This window comes from Chinchilla lanigera, unplaced genomic scaffold, assembly GCF_000276665.1.
Source record: "Chinchilla lanigera isolate Chin_1 unplaced genomic scaffold, ChiLan1.0 scaffold00182, whole genome shotgun sequence".
Classification (NCBI taxonomy): domain Eukaryota; kingdom Metazoa; phylum Chordata; class Mammalia; order Rodentia; family Chinchillidae; genus Chinchilla; species Chinchilla lanigera.
Genome location: NW_004955583.1, coordinates 379,405 through 394,872, shown reverse-complemented (window position 1 = coordinate 394,872; position 15,468 = coordinate 379,405). Strand labels below are relative to the sequence as shown.

At 51.5% G+C, this 15,468-nt stretch overlaps 2 protein-coding genes across 12 annotated transcripts in view; one reads left to right on the top strand and one right to left on the bottom strand.

Moving 5' to 3' along the window:
* The first annotated feature begins 6 nt into the window (after positions 1-6).
* LOC102014509 (translation initiation factor IF-2-like) lies at positions 7-9,959 on the top strand. 11 transcript variants are annotated; one of them, XR_001232495.1, is made up of 4 exons: positions 7-3,463; positions 5,601-5,765; positions 6,142-6,239; positions 9,496-9,959. XR_001232495.1 is itself a non-coding variant. In XM_013509787.1 (3 exons), exons 1-2 carry the CDS (start codon positions 2,363-2,365, stop codon positions 5,724-5,726), a joined length of 1,041 nt encoding a protein of 346 aa, XP_013365241.1. In that variant the 5' UTR covers positions 7-2,362; the 3' UTR covers positions 5,727-5,765; positions 6,289-6,375. The 11 variants fall into 11 exon arrangements, 7 of the variants coding, with proteins under 7 accessions (XP_013365241.1, XP_013365239.1, XP_013365244.1 ...); XR_001232498.1 differs by lacking the exon at positions 5,601-5,765 and having other exon boundaries at positions 7-3,143; XR_001232496.1 differs by lacking the exon at positions 5,601-5,765 and having other exon boundaries at positions 7-4,054.
* Positions 9,960-12,665: 2,706 nt separating this feature from the next.
* The window catches only part of LOC102003190 (class I histocompatibility antigen, B alpha chain-like), a gene marked incomplete in the record, with an annotated part of 4,528 nt that continues 1,725 nt past the window's right edge, over positions 12,666-15,468 (bottom strand). Inside the window, 5 exon segments of the mRNA XM_013509791.1 lie at positions 12,666-13,226; positions 13,573-13,620; positions 13,757-13,789; positions 14,198-14,314; positions 15,228-15,468. Of these exon segments, the coding sequence (XP_013365245.1) occupies positions 13,222-13,226; positions 13,573-13,620; positions 13,757-13,789; positions 14,198-14,314; positions 15,228-15,468 (444 nt within the window).

The following is a 15,468-nucleotide window of genomic DNA, read 5'->3' as shown; positions in this document are numbered from 1 at the left end:
CAAAATCACTGGCCCTGTTCTGTTTCCTGCCCGCTTACAACATGACTTGCTTTCTCATTTGATCCCGATTTAATCCATATTACCTGAGCACTTATGCTCATAATCTTATTGTTTGGCCATAGTTTTGTCCAGCCTCAGGCCTATCTTGTAATTTCCCCCTTTTCCCCACCTTGCACCCACCTCACCTCGTGGTTTTGCTCTATAAGAATCTCTAAAAAAGGTAGAGCCCTCAGCAACCCACTCAGGAACTCGTCTCTTTCAGACAGCTTTCCCAATAAACATATTCTGCTCTTAAAAAAACATAAAGGTGTATGGGGCCCCAACCCAGCGCCTCACACATGCCAGGCAAACACTGCACCACTGAGCCACATCCGCAGCCCCTGCCTATTCCTTTGAAACTGAAGCAAGACATGGACTTCTCAGTTTTGGAAAACTCTGGGTGGCATCTTCTTTCAGTAGGAGCACTTTTCTCTATGCCATTGAGGGTGGCGCCTTCGAGTCTCCTAACCGGCTCACCTTCCAGCTTCACGTCCTGGACACGTCTTCTTTCCTTCAACCCACAAACCAGCCCTGTGGCTCCAGACTTCCACAGATTCCCGCCTCTTCCAGCCCTGAACCTGGAAGTTGTTCTGCCTTAGGGTTTGGCCCGAGGGAACCTGCTGAGTGCTTTGTCCTTCCATCCAGACCATAAAAACTTGGTCCCTCAGCCACGGGGCTGTTTCCTTTCTTCTCCTTTCTGTGTCCTGGAGTAGCAGTTTTAATCTCCTTGAGGAACTTTCCCTGTGCATTTACAGTTTGGCTCCTGGGTGAAATAGTCCTAGCTTCTGCTACGTCTCAGCTTTCAACATCTATCTCACCAAGCCTAATAATTTCTTGCTTTGGATGTGACGTGACAGGTGTGGGACTCTTCCATTCACTCGAATGGAGGCCACCGTAGATGATTAATTCACCTTATTTCAGGGTTTATTTTTCTTCTTGTTGTTGTTGTTCCTTGTCGTAGTAAGACCTGAAGTCAGGGAGAGATGGGGCAGGGCTGGTCAGTGGAGCAGCTGGAACACACATGTAAGTTTTCTAATATGGATGCAGCCTGTGCACCGCCCCTCAACAATTGCAATATAAATAGCGTGGATCAATGATCACAGGTCAGATACCAGGTAAAATAATGATGAAAAGTTCCAAATATTTCCAGAATTGCTGCAGTGAGACACAGAGATGGAGTGTGCCCGTAGTATTGGGAAAATGGCCTTGCTAGGCTTGTTCAATGCAAAGTTATAACTTTCAGTTCATGAAGCAGTGTCATCTGCAAAGTGCAGTGAGTGCAGTAGAGCAGAGGCCTGTCGGGCGCAGGGCGTGGTCAGCGCGCTGCAGCTCCCGCTCCAGAGTCTGCAGGACCACAGTCTCCAGCTCAGCGCGCAGCAGAGCGTCCTCCGGGCGGAGCTCAGCGCTGCCTGGGCTTTGCTCCCGCGTGTGCCCTCCCTCCCACACCAGCCTCCCCCACTCCACAACACTCGAGCACATTCCGGTCAGAAGAGGGGATCCCGGATGTCATGGCTGTGTCCAGATGTCCCCTCATGTGGTCCCAGGTGGGGTGTCTTCAGAGGGGGCCAGATCTAGTGTGTGACACTGGGATGGATTCATGGTACAAAGATAGGCTCAAGGGCACTAGGATTAAGGGTGTGAGTGCTGCCCGCCCTAGTAGCCAGGATAGGATGTAAGGGCAGAAACAGCTGTGGTCGCTCCTTGTTGCTTTGCTACCTTCTGCCCGCCATGAACTGTTTGTCCCCTGCGATTCCTGTCCGTCACGCCTCCCTGCCTTGGAGCCGGCTGATTATGGACTGAAACCTCTACAAATTGTGAACCAAATAAACTCTCCTCCTTTAACTATGGTTGTCAGTTGGGGGCCACGGGATAGGAAATCATAGTTCACTATGTTAGGGACCAGACTATGTAGTCCCAGGCTGGGGTGACTCGCCTCAGGGACAAGGAGTTTGCAGACAGCTGCATGCCCTCTGGCTGTTGGGAAAGCGCACATTCACAGCCTCCTGAGACAGGCCTGCAGACCTAGTACAGAACGCAGGCATCCAGAGAAGGTGGCCTGAGGACATCACAAGAACCGCAGGACCCCAGTCTGTGCGGCCCAGAGCTGCAAAGGTGAAAGACTGTGCTTTGAGAAGGGCCCCAGGGCACCGTGTTCCAGAATGGCGGCGGCCTAGAGAGTCTGATCCTCAGGACTGGGCTCAGAGCCCTCAGCCATCCAGGCACCGGACCCCGACAGCCAGGAGAGGGAGAAGCCTGGCTACTGCTCCAGCCGGCGGCCAACGGAAGAAGCCGCAGCTCTGAGCCACACGGAGTTCAGACGGGGATGGAGGCCCCAGTCCGCCTCTGCGGAAAGGGAGCTGTTTGGGAAAATGACGCAGGTCAGGGCGGGGCTCGGGTCTCCCGGTGCCCTCTCCGGGGCTGGGCGGTCACAGGCGCAGACACCCCCAGAAGCCCTGGCAGGGAGAGGCCGGGCTGCGGAAGTCACCGCGGGAGAAGGGAGCGAGCCGAGCACACGGCGCGGCCCACGGCGCACCCAGGCCCGTCTCGCGCCGGGAAGAACAACGCCGGGTCTGCAGAGCCCGGGGACGCGGCTGCGGGAGGAATCCGGCCGGGCGGCCCCTCCGGGCCCCACCCGCGCTCCCCGGGCTCGGGATCCGTCCTCGCGCTCACAGCAGCCGGAGCGCGGCGCGCTTCCCCGGGGAGAGGAGAGGTCCGGGCAGGCCGGCAGCGGCAGGGCCTCCGGCGCTCAGAGAACCGGTCCCGGCCCAGGGAGGTTTCCGACGCGGCTGCAGAGCAGGGGATCCGGACCGGGAAGCGGAGGGCAGGGGCCCGCGCCTCCTGGAGCTCCGTCCCGCCCCGGCCCTCTGCGCTCCGCACTGAGAGGGCCGGTTGTCGCCGCCAGGGCGTCCGCGGGGACCCTGGACATGTCGTGCGTGGGCGTGGAGTCCCGTCCTCAGCCCCGATGCTCCGCCCCTTCCTCCCCGCCCCTTCCGCTCCGTCCCGCGCCGGCCCCGCCCCTTCCGCTCCTTCCCGGCTCCGGCTCCTCCCGGCCGCGGCGTCCCGGTCGCAGCCAGGACCTGAGTGTTTCCCCGCCGCCCAGGGCGGTGAGCGGCGGCCGCCGGGTCACGCGGCGCTGGGATCGGCGTGGGGCGTGGAGCCGCCTCGGGGTCCTGCGGCCTCCCCAGGGCTGCGCAGTTACCCGCCCTGGGTCGGCCGGGACCTGGACCGAGAGCAGCAGGTGGAGGATTCAAGGCACCGGAACTCACTCCGTTGGGCTGGGGAGATCGTGTCGGGGTCCTTCCGTGGGGACTTGAGAGCCGAATACTCCGTGAATCTGATTGGCTCCTCGGGGAACCAACACCCAATGGGATGCAGCACTGCCGTGGCGTCATCAGTGTCCAGGCAGAGAGTGTTTACCCAAGTTGTAAGGGAGAAGTGAAACTCCGGGGAGGTGGGGACTGACCCGCGGGGTTTCCCACCCCAGACCACGCCCTGGGCGGAGACCAGGAGAGCCGGGTGGGGACCCGGAACTGTGCTCTGGTCACTCACCTCCTGCGCCGCACTCTTTGTCACAGTTTCCTCATTTCCGTGGAGGAAGTGGCTGGCTAGATCAGCTGCTGTCAGAGGGTTTTGTGTTTTTTTCTTGTTTCTTTTTGTTGGTGTTTTTTTGGGGGGGGTCTCAGTATGTAGTTCAGTCTGGCTTGAACTCACTGTGTAGCCCGGAGTGGCCTGGACGGTGTGTCGATCCTCCTGCTTCAGCCTCCCGAGTTCTGGGATTACAGCCATGCACCACCAAACCCAGTTTAAACTTTTTGGTTGGGAGCTTGCTTCGGCAGCACACCTACTAAAATTGGAACGATACGGAAAAGATTAGCATGGCCTCTGCCCAAGTTTGACACTCAAGTTTGTGAAGCTTTCTATATTTTTTTTTTAAAAAAAAAAGAGTAAATAAATAAACTTTTTGGTTGGTTTCAAGATGTTCATGTGCTGTTAGGAATTACTGAGGATCTCAAAGGTAAACATGTTTATAGAAGTTATAGCTATAAATAGTAGAACTTAAAATGTTTTAGAATATTTAATTCATTAGAATATTGGTAGTCCATTGTTAACAAAACTACAATTTAATGAGAAACATTTTCCAAAAATATACAGCATAGTAAGAATGGGTCTTTCGACACTTTACATTTTTGCAAATCCTCTTCTTGTCTGTCTCATTAGAAGACTGTGCTGGGTTTTCATATCTACTTCTGCATTTAGCCAGTTTATTTGATCAAAGTACAGGAAAAAATTCAGCTTCACACGTGTGTAGGAGGAATATGTTCAATGATGTTGTTAGATAATTGTGGATATTCGTCTCTGTTACTTCACTGGAATGAAATGAGTGCTTACCTAAAGCTTTCTTGCAACGTGGAACCTGAGACAGCAGTGTTCAATAGTTCATATTTTGTTACATTAGACCCCATAGGTCTGTCTTGCACTTTGAAGGATATTGTGCTAATGCATAACTTAGAAAAATTAGACTGACCAAGTTCTGTAGACTTTGTGTGTTTCCATAGTTCATTACATATCATCAAAAAAACATGTCTTCATAGTACCATATATTTCATCAGAAAAGTTACAAATATTTGCACAGTGAAAAACTTATGGAATACAAATTCTTCAAAATTCCAATTTTCTTTTGAAATCTCACATTTTATTGTTGGCAAAAATACACTCAGTATCTTGTGTTGAAGGGGCAGGCAGGTCATTTATCATAGTTTCTCTGTCATCTACTTTTTCCAGAAAAATAGTATTATAATGAAACGGGTTAGTATAGCCCCCAGAATGTCTCTGCTGGACACAGATATCCTACTTTGGAATGCAGTAGAAGTATATTATGTGCATTTCCCTTTCATCACATCAAATATTCAAAAAATATGAACTTTGGATTGGAGATTTGATGAAATGAATAATTTTTCCTACTTCCACCTGGATATGTTTAAGTGCAGCTGGCTTTGTTTGTTTCCTTCTGAAGTAATGAAGAGTAAAGTAAAAATGGTAGCAGGTTGGTGCCCATGGTCCTACTTCCCCCTCCAGTACTTACTGGATTATTGAAGATTGAAACAGCAGAATTTTCTGCTTAAATTAAGTCACTCTACTAGGATGTTGTTAGGCAAGGAAGATTTAACCAAAAATGAGCCTTAACTCCTACTCCTTTGAAGCTTTTACCTAGAAAGCATCAGGGCTCACTGGGAAGGCAGGGGGAGAAAAGTGTAAGGAGGAAACAAGAAAACAGTAAGAGATGCAGAGAAGCTGTTGAGAATGTGGGCCAAACTTGCCTTCTAATATCCATCCCTACACACACACACACACACACACACTTCCACTACACAGAGCTGCCCAGCTTGGGCCAGACTTCCTAAGAAATGCCACTCCAAATGGATTATGTAAATTGCATAGTAATAACGTGCAAAGTTGTGAAACCACATCTAACAGGGGAAGCAACTTTCCTGTGGGATGAACAAGGCCAGGGCCCGGATGGCAGTGGGCAGATTCACACTGGATGCTTCCCCTCCTTCTAGCTCCTTACTGCTCAGGCTGTGAGCAACAGCAAGCCTAGAGCCTGGACAAGAAAACGGGGAAAGGAAGAGAGGCGCAAAAGTTATCCAGACCCTGAGCGATACACAGAGCAACAAGGATGTAGGTGAAGCCTCGTGGAGGAGGACATTCTAGGGCTCACCTTTCAGGTATTACCTGTGTGGGAGTTTGAGCCTGACCAAGCCATATGATTGTTTGATTCTGGAGGAAGTCTAGCAAGAGCATCAGTGAAAAGGAAGTGATAGCAGGACCTTAGTCACTGTGGAAAGCCGCAGGACACTAAATGCTTTGCTGAGGTGTGCCTGCAGGAATGATAACATGATGGCTAACTAAGTCAGGTCTCATTCCTGTGATAATTAAGCTGTGTTGTCCTCGCTAGTCCTATTACTGATTCCTCCCATTTCCCCTGTTGCTGCTTTTTGTTTGTATCCTAATAAAAGGATAAAGAAGATTGTAATCCAGGCTTCAGTTCCAATGGCTGTGGCCCCCGATCCCATAACTTTGTCTTTTTTTTCTCTTCATCAGACAGAAACTGACTGTATACCCACAAAGCCAAGCTGTCACTCATCACCTTAAGCAGAAACTTAGAGCTCAGCAAAACCAGCCAGGACAGGGGGCGCCAGGTGAGGGGGTGACTGCTCCTCCTCAGCGTTTCCTGTTTTCCTCCTCCAGGCTCTCAGGAGATGCTTCTCCCTTTCCTCTATGGACTTGAGAGTCAGCCGGATGATTTTCCTCCATTCGAACTGGGAGCTCCTCAGAGATGAAGCTCTTCCCGAGCTGTCTCTGAGCTCCAAGGGCACAGCAAGAGTCTGACAGAGTCTGTGGGCGGCAGGCAGTGAGGGAGCAATCAGCTGACAGCCAGGACGTCCCTGGTGAAAGCCAGGCCGTGAATGATTCTGCCTCACCAGCCCTCAGACTCAGCAATGGACAGCTGCAGTCTGGTCTTCATCCCCGTCCTCCCCGCAGGTCCTCTGAGACTCTGAGGGAATTTTCCCCTTGCTCCATGGAGGCCTTAGCTGAGATCTGGGTGGCCAGCAGCGTCAAAGGTGAGGCCTCTGTTGATCCTTGTGGGCTTCTGGCCTGGCTTCCAGCACAGAGGAGTCTGAAAGTTTCCTTCCTTTCTACTTTGGATCCTACGAAAACGCCTCAGTGTAGACATGCACTTGTGTGTAGTACTCTGTGCCCGAGTCCCAGCTCCTCAGGAGGAGAGGCAGGAGGTCATGAATCCAGGAGCTCACGGCCAACTTGGGAAACAGTCAGGCAAATACAACTCTGAGAAGTGTCTCAGTCACTTTTCTCAACGGCTGAGACACAATGCCTGACACCTGCTGCTAAAGGGAGGAGAATTTGGCTCACGTTTCAGTCCGTGGTCGGTGGCTCCTGGCAGAAACAGCACCATGGTCAGACAGGATCCCTGGGCCTCCATGCTACAAAGTCCAGGGTGACAAGGGAACCAGAGCCGATAACGAGGCAGCAACGCTCTGTCTGTGGGATGTGTCTTTCAGGAGGGTGTGCAGGGGGTGCGTTATGTGCACCTTTGCTGCCAGCCAACAGGGAGCTCCAGAAACCTGTCCAAGTCTTCGATGATTGCACACTGGGGGCTGAGCTGGTCGGCTCTGTCAGTGCGTGTACACACGGGCAGCTGTGCTGACTGGATCGCTTTCTGCTTTCACTGCTCAGGTGGAGGAGGTGACTTCAAACCTGAGTCTGCACTGGGCTGTCAGACAGACCTGCGGGCTCACGGAAACCACCTGAACTTAACCAGGTTTCACAGGATCCAATTAAAATTATCAACCACAAAAGCCATGTGGGTCACTCCCATCTGTCCACACACCTGTGAAGAGGGGCTGCAGAGCACACCTGTGTCCTCCTCTGCACAGGGGTGGGATGGCTTTGTAAAGCTGGATTCTTGGTCCGAGTTTCTGAGTTCTGAGAGCTGTTCCAGAGATTTCCTTTAGAAAAACTGTCCCCCCTGGCAGCACATTGCAGGGGCACAGAATGGGCCATAAAGCTTGCTTATTCCTGTGACGTCATCAACCTGTCAGCAATCTCAGGGGAGAGTGACAACGGTGTCCAGGTTGGCAGATGGAGTGGCTGCATTCCAAGCCACACTAAGGTTGTGGGGCCAGTGACTAAACATTCAGATTTCTGACGTGTCTCAAACATTAGCAGAGATTATGAAAGAGACTGTGCCAGGTGTTCTCCAGTTGGTGCCTGATCACCTATCTCAGCTTTCAAAAGGGTTTGAGGATTACTTCCCACCTCAAAGACCCCTGACCTCAGAAGGTACAAATCTGCCACCGTGTGCGAACAAGCCAGGTGAATTGACCTCATCTGTGATAGAAGAGGATCAACTGCTGGAGGTCAGGAGTGACAATGGCCTTCAAAGTGTGTCTGAGACCATGGCAGACCTCCCTAGGTTCTGGTTACAAGTCAAGGGGGAATTTTCTGCGATTGCCAGAAAAATACTGCAGTCTGCTTTCTGCTCCAGCTTCCCATCTTCGTTAAACAGTTTTCTGCAGTGACAGCGACCACAGTGAGATATGAACTGACTAGACACAAGCAGCACACGTGGGCCTCACTGCCTCCCGTCACTCCCAGACAGGACCCTCTAACTGGAGGAAGCCGAGCTCAGGGCACTCAATGATTCTGCACTGTGGAAGGTGCATAATTATTCCATTGCATCTGACACCATAGTAATACTAGAAATAAAGTGCACAGCAAATGCAATACGCTTGAATCATCTGGAGAATCCCCCACACATGGAAAGATTGTGTTTCACAGAACCAGTCCCTGGCACCAACACGGTTGGCAACCATTGGAGTGTAGGGTTGGGACCACATGAGGATTCATTGTTGATGGACCCCAGAGTGAGTGTGTGATTATAATGTACCTGAAAAATGCATATAATCTACAATGTGTTTTCAGTTGATTGTTATTACAAGAGAGTTACAGAGTTTAAAAAGTAAAAGTTTATGAATTGAAAAGTTACAGTAAGCTAACGTTATTGCAAAGTGAAAGTTGTTTTTATAAACTTAGCATAGGCTAAGTGGGTAGTGCTTATGACATCTGCACTCAGGTGCAGCAGTGCTGCAGACCTGCACATTCACTGGCCGTGCACTCGCTGAATGACCCGGAGCAATTTCAGCCCTGCAGCTCCACTCACGGGAAGGGCCCGATGCAGGGCGCATTTTCAATCTCAATGCTGTATTTTACTGTACATTCTCTGTGTCTGGATGTGTTCACACACAGAAATACCATGGTGTTGCAGTTGGCCCCACTTGAATCCTGTTTTCCCTGAGGGACAGAAGCAGTCAGAGACGCGGCCCTTCTCCTGGGACTGTCAGCCTTGTGTTTCCTGTGGCGCGGTGGAAAGCACACTGGCTGAGGAGAAAGAGCCCTGAGTCTGCTCCACAGTCAGCTGCTTCCTGAGCTTTCTCACCTTAAACATCTCATTTCCCCTCACTGTAAAACTGAGAATGATTTTCACATCCATTATCACCCAGAAGCTGTAACACTTCCTGGCAGCCCTGGCTTTCTGCAGCTTCACCTCTCTACTGTGATTTTCTCAAAGTCAGAGGAGAGGAGAGGAGAGAAGGAAGCCACGCATGTACCTTGGACCCACAGTGGGGCAGTGGGCAAGTTTGTAATGGACCACAGTCCCCTGTGCCCCAGAGAGCAGGGTCTGCCAGGCCACTCTGTGGAAATGGTCACTGTGGGCCACAGCTTCAAGGGAGGAGCTGCTGTGAATCATCTTCCTCGAGAATCTCTCGCTAAGTCCTCACTGTCTTACACATGTCCTTCCATAGCTCTCCCGCCTGGTTTCTTATTTCAGCTACTTTTCATTAATTCCACATTGTGTCCGTTCTCTTCCAACAGGCTGAGACAGAATGAGGCTCCTTGCTGGGATCTGGAATGAAGAACAGGCTCTGACCTGGCTCCACACCATTACTCACACGGAGATGGTTCCCCTCCCTGCCCTTTCCTCATCTCTGTGACTTCTACCACCCAGCAGTGCCGCTAACCACAAGTGTTTCTGGACAGAAAGAACACTGTGCTGACCCCGGACAGGAGCCCCCGTCTCTGAGCTTCCCCTCCCGCGCCCTGTGTGCTAGTGCGGCTCTGAGCCTGGGCTGCAGGGCTGGAGAGGCGGCATCGTGCAGTGAACGGATGCACAGAATCCACAACCAAAACAAAACCAGGAGGGGTGGGTCCCGGGTGAACAGTGCACAGGCTGTGTGACCTGCAGCTATTCATTAACCTTTGTGACTATCCACTTCCTTATCATAAAGTATGTGTAATAAAATGCATACTGAATGCATCCTTGTTAGGAAGGTATGAAATTATGTGTGAAAGACTCTGACTCACTCGTTTTCTACTAAATTTCAGTTCACTATCTCTTGTTCAGGCGTAGGAATCATTAGCTTAACATAATTGATCTCCCCAAACCTTCCAAACTTTCTCCCTTAAATTCTCCTTCTCTGATTTCATTGTAGTTTAACCTTAGTCACACTTGTTGTATTCATATGTGAGAAACCCAAAATGCAAATGAAGAGCCAAATAAAGGAAGTGGTACATAGATGACTGGGCCAGAGCATTTCAGAGGTCACAAGTAAATTACATGAAGAAGGTGCCCAGATGCCCATGGCCCCTACTGCTGCCATGTTGCCATCTCCCAGAATGCACCTGTGGCCCCATGGGGTGGATCAGCTGTCAAGGAGAAGACTACGGTCTGGTGCATTGATGGTTCTGCATATTATGCAGCTGCCATGTGCAAGGGGACAGTTGCAACATTACAGCCCCTTTCCAGGACATCCCTGAAGGAGAGTAAGGAAGGGAAATTTTCACAGTAGGCAAAACACTGGGCAGTGCACCTGGTAGTACATTTTTGCTGGAAGGCAAAATGGCCAGATGTGGGACTTTATACTGATTCATGGGCTGTAGGCAATGCTCTGGACAGATGTCAGGACCTTGGAAGGAACATAACAGAGAAATTAGTGACAAAGATATTTGGGGAACAGGTATGGGGACAGACTTTTCCATATGGACAATGAATAATGATATTTGTGTCCTATGTAAACACTCATCAAAAGTGACTCAGCTGGATAGGATGACCCGACCTGTAGATGACGGGAACATTTTCCTTAGCTGCCACTGTCACTTCCCAATGTGCTCATGACCAAAGTGGCCATGGTGGCAGTGATGAAGGTTATACATGGACAAAGCAACCAATCCAGCTGCAGCCACTGCTGAGTGCCCAGTGTGCCAGCAGCAGAGCCCAACTCCGAGTTCTGACTGGCACCACTCCCTGAGCTCATCAGCCTGTGCCCTCATGGCAGGTTGATTCTACTGGGCCACTTCCATCATCTAAAGGGCAGCCATTTGTCCTTGCTGGCATAGACACTTATGTTGGGTATGGATTTGCCTTCCCTGCATTTAATGTTTGTGCCAAACTTCCAACCCACGGACTCACACAGTGCCTTATCCACCCTCATGCTATTCCAAACAAAGTTGCCTGTGACCAAAGACGTAGGCACTTGGCTCATGCTCATGGAATTCACTGGTCTTACCACGTCCCTCACAGTCAGAAGCAGCTGGACTGACAGAGGTGGGATGGCCTTTTGACGATGCAGTTGCAACTCCAGCTAAGCAGCAGTAGATTGCAGGGCTAGGGCTAAAAGGCTGTAGAAGCTTTAAAGCATCGTCCTCTATATGTTACTGTGCCTCCCATAGCCAGGCTACATGGTCCAGAAATCAGGGGGTGGCAGTGGGAATAATACCAACACTATTATTGGGATGACCCACTAGCAGTATTTTTGTTGCCTAATCCCACAACCTCATGTTCTGCTGACCTAGGAGTCCTCGTTCCAGAGAGGGGGAAGGCTCATACCAGGGAACACAACACCAGTGAACTTGAAGCTAACACGGCCCCATCATTTTAGATGTCTTGTGCCGAACCAAATGACGAAGAGAGTTACAACGGTGTTGGCAGGGGTGATTGATCCAGACTATCAAGGGGAAATGAAGGGAAATTACTATTACTCCATAATGGGGGAAAGGAATAAAAAACTTGGAGTGCAGGACTCAGGGCATCTCCTATTATTGCTATGCCATTATTAAGGTCAGTGGAAAACTACAACCCAATATTGGGACAGGGACAGATGGTCCAGAACATTCAGGAATGAGTGTTTGGATCACCCCACCAGGAAAAGAACCAAGACTTGCTGAGGAGCTTGATGAACACTGAGGGAACACAGAAGGGGTAGTGGAAGAAGACAGTTACCAGCTCTGACCTTGTGAGCAGTTACAGAATTAAGGATTGTGATTTCAATAGCGCTCACTTAATATTCTTCCATATAATGTTCACAGACTTAATGTTGCTTAAGTATTGTTAAACCCGTGTTAGCATGTTGTGATAAAATGTTAGGATAAAGCATCACCCAAAGAAAACCCGACTTGTCTTCTGGGGAGGGAATTAGTGTGTCTCTACACACGAGAGTTGTAACATGTTAGGTGTGACTATGAACATGTCTTTGTATGTGAAGACTAAGTATGGTTTAAGGAAATGTGTCTGTTCCTCAAGTTGTCAACCAGTGGATTATAACAGCGCACTGATTCTCTCAACTTGAGTGAGAAATGCCCAATGACATTGGCTAGGCACAGTTCTGGGTGTGGCTACGGGGATTTTTTAAAGACAGAGGACACATCCTGGCTCCTCATATCCTCCTCCTGTCCCCACCTGCAGGAGATGCAAAGCACAGCAAAAACAGGTGGGGGAGGTTCTCAGTGCTCCCACTTATTTCTGCCCCCCAGACACTGGGAATCTTCTTTAATGAACTGGTCAAACACCCATGCCAGGAATTTGAAAATAACCCAATGTACATTCTGAATATTCCATTCAGTATGTGTGGTCTGAATTTCTGGAAAGATGTAAAGAATCCTCTGTCTCTGGAAAGGACCAACCCTCTAAAGCACAACTCAGACATCACTGCTTGTTACTAACAGACAGCAGGTGACCTGCAGGCTGCAACACTACCATACACACAACGCCGCTTTGTAAGCTGCTCATTTATTAGAGAGCTGTTATTCAAATAAAAGCAGGATCAAAAGCAGGAAGGATCCTGGGGAAGTTGTGTGCACTCTGCTCCTTCGCATCCCTGTAAGAAACCCACTGGGTGCACCGAGCACTGTCTCCCTGCCCAGCTGAGTGACCTTGCTGTGCAGGACTCTGCACACAATCTAGGCAGGGCCACTGGACAGCTGACCAACAGCCCACTAACAGATTGAGCTACACTGGCCAGGGTGTGGGACAGTTCTCACGACAGCACGGACGAAGCTGCAGTTCAGGGCACCGTGACATTGCTGGAGCCACCCCAGCCCACAATGCTGGAACAGGAGAGTTGATGAGGAAGGGAACACGGGTCAGGTGGGAACAGAAGTCCTGGTGCCCGGGGCCGGGCTGCTCTCTACACACCCTCCCTGAGCCGACAGGAGCCAGGACACACTCAGAAGCCATCTGCAGAGCGGTGATTCGGGTGTTCTTGAGGTCACAAAGCACAGGGTAGAGAAGTCAGGTGTCGCCTGGTCACCCACAAAGCAGCTGTCTCACGCTACAGGACAAAAGAGTCGTAAATCATTCAGGGCCATGGCTCTGCCTGGCACCGTTCTGAAGAACCCACTGCTCCCATGAAAGAGAGGCTCTCTGCAAGTAGGAGAGGAGCTAGAGATGGAGGCAGGGATGGAGCGGTGGGCACGGAGAAGGGAAAAGCAGAGACGAGTGACGTATGTGCTCTGAGTCCCCAGGAGGAACATAAACGTCATGTACAGCAAACATGTGCTAATACACATTGACAAAGAGCCACTGCCCACACACAGGCTCAAATTCAGACAGCGACCTTGCTGCGGCCCCTCTGCCTCACCCCCACCTCACTTCAGGCCCTCCCTCCGGGGTCTCACCTTTACAAGCCGTGAGAGATGAATCTGAGCCCTGGGCACTGTCATTATCTGCATGTAAAAGATAACACAATACTGTCAGAGGTCACAGCAGACATGGGGAAGGAGGGATCACAGTGGTGCAGTGTCCCCATGGATACTGACCACAGGACCCCCAGGCTCTCAGGAACCAGCTCCCCATACTTACTTGCAGCCTGAGCGTAGCCCCCTCCTTTTACACCTGTGGGAAGCAAATGCCCTGTGAGAAGCCAGGGAGGAGGCCGGGCCTTGACAATCTGGAGAACCGCCCAGCCTGGACCCAGGGAAGTTTCCAGATCTGGGATGCAGACCCAGGGAGGGATCAGGAGGCACGAGGAAAGGACATGTTCAGGACCCGCGCCAACTGCCCTCCTGGAGCTCCGTCCTAGCAGAGACCTTCCCCTTTGACCCTGACTGCTGGGAATCAGGTCCCCATCTCCACAGCCCTCCGGGTGACAAATCTGTTCTTCCTGTCCCTGTGTTTTACAACAGCTCAGTGTCCAGGGCCCCAGGCCAGGCGAGCACGTGTGTGTGTGTATGGAGTGTCCCACAGTGCAGCGGGTGCTCTGCTCCCTGGGGCTGAGACAGGAAGACGCCGCCCCCACCCTACCTGCTCTCCTCATCCTCCACATCAGGAGACCAGCACCAGCTCCAGTGAGCACAGCTAGAAGGAGGATCGCAGCAGCAACAACCCCCAGGATGGGGAACGGGGGCTGAGCAGGCGACTCTGGAAGGGAAAGGGAAGGTGAGAGGCTGCTATTTTTTAGATCTAATTGGACTGCAAAGCCTCGTGCAAATGCAGGGAATGTGGAAGCTGTGGGGCTCAGCACTCACTTGCGTTAGGATCTGGGGTCTGGGGGAGAGGAGGTCCCTGTGGGAGGGGCTCGGTAGGGTTTCTCCCCCTCCTCCACGCGTCCATTGCTTTCTCTGCTTCCTGTCTGCCCTGCCCTGAGCAGCTCTCCTGTGCCAGGCCCTCTGCCCTGCAGTGCTGCCTGGAACCAGCTGACTTTTGACTGAAACATCTACAAACTTATGCGCCATAGTAAACTCTTTCTACTGAGGGCATCAAGTGCTGTGGGCATCAGGTGCGTCCCAGAGATAACAGTGACTAGGACAGGGACCCTGACCCCAGCTCCCCAGCCTGGCCTGCTGAGGGTCTCCAGAAAGACTCCTGCCGTCCAAGAGAAGAGGGCCTGTGCCTTCTCCCCCTCTGTCTTAGTTACTTTCTCACTCCTGAGACAAAATACCCCACACCAACACTAAAGAGGGAAAGGTTCACTTCATCTCACAGTTTGCAGAGATTTCAGGGCAAAGTCAGGAGGCTTTAAGGCAGGGAGGCCTGGCAGGGGCATCACAGACGAGAAACAGTCCGTGGGAAGGCAGGCAGCAAGCTTCCTGTTCTTCACTGGATTCAGGCTGTGAGCCTGTTGGTGGATCCCATTCACACCCTGGGTGGGTCTCTGTCTTCCTTAATCCACACAGCCACACCCAGAACAGTGCTGATCCAATCAGCAGAGTGATCCAGTTATCACATCCTTAATCCAGTATCACACATCCATATCCAGCCACCGGACAAACCCCACCTATGAGCACATGAGGCTTCGGGGATCACCTAGATACAAGCCGTAACACCCCCTTACCCCATCTCAGGGTGCGGGGCTCAGGCAGCCCCTCGTGCTGCACACGGCAGGTGTAATTCTGCTCCTCTCCAGAAGGCACCACCAGAGCCGCCCACTTCTGGAAGGTTCCATTCCCGTCAGGCCTGGTCTCCACCAGCTCCATGTCCTGGGTCAGGTCCTGCCCATCCCGCTGCCAGGTCAGGGAGATCTCCTCAGGGTAGAAGCCCAGGGCCCAGCACCTCAGGGTGACCTCCTCCTTGGA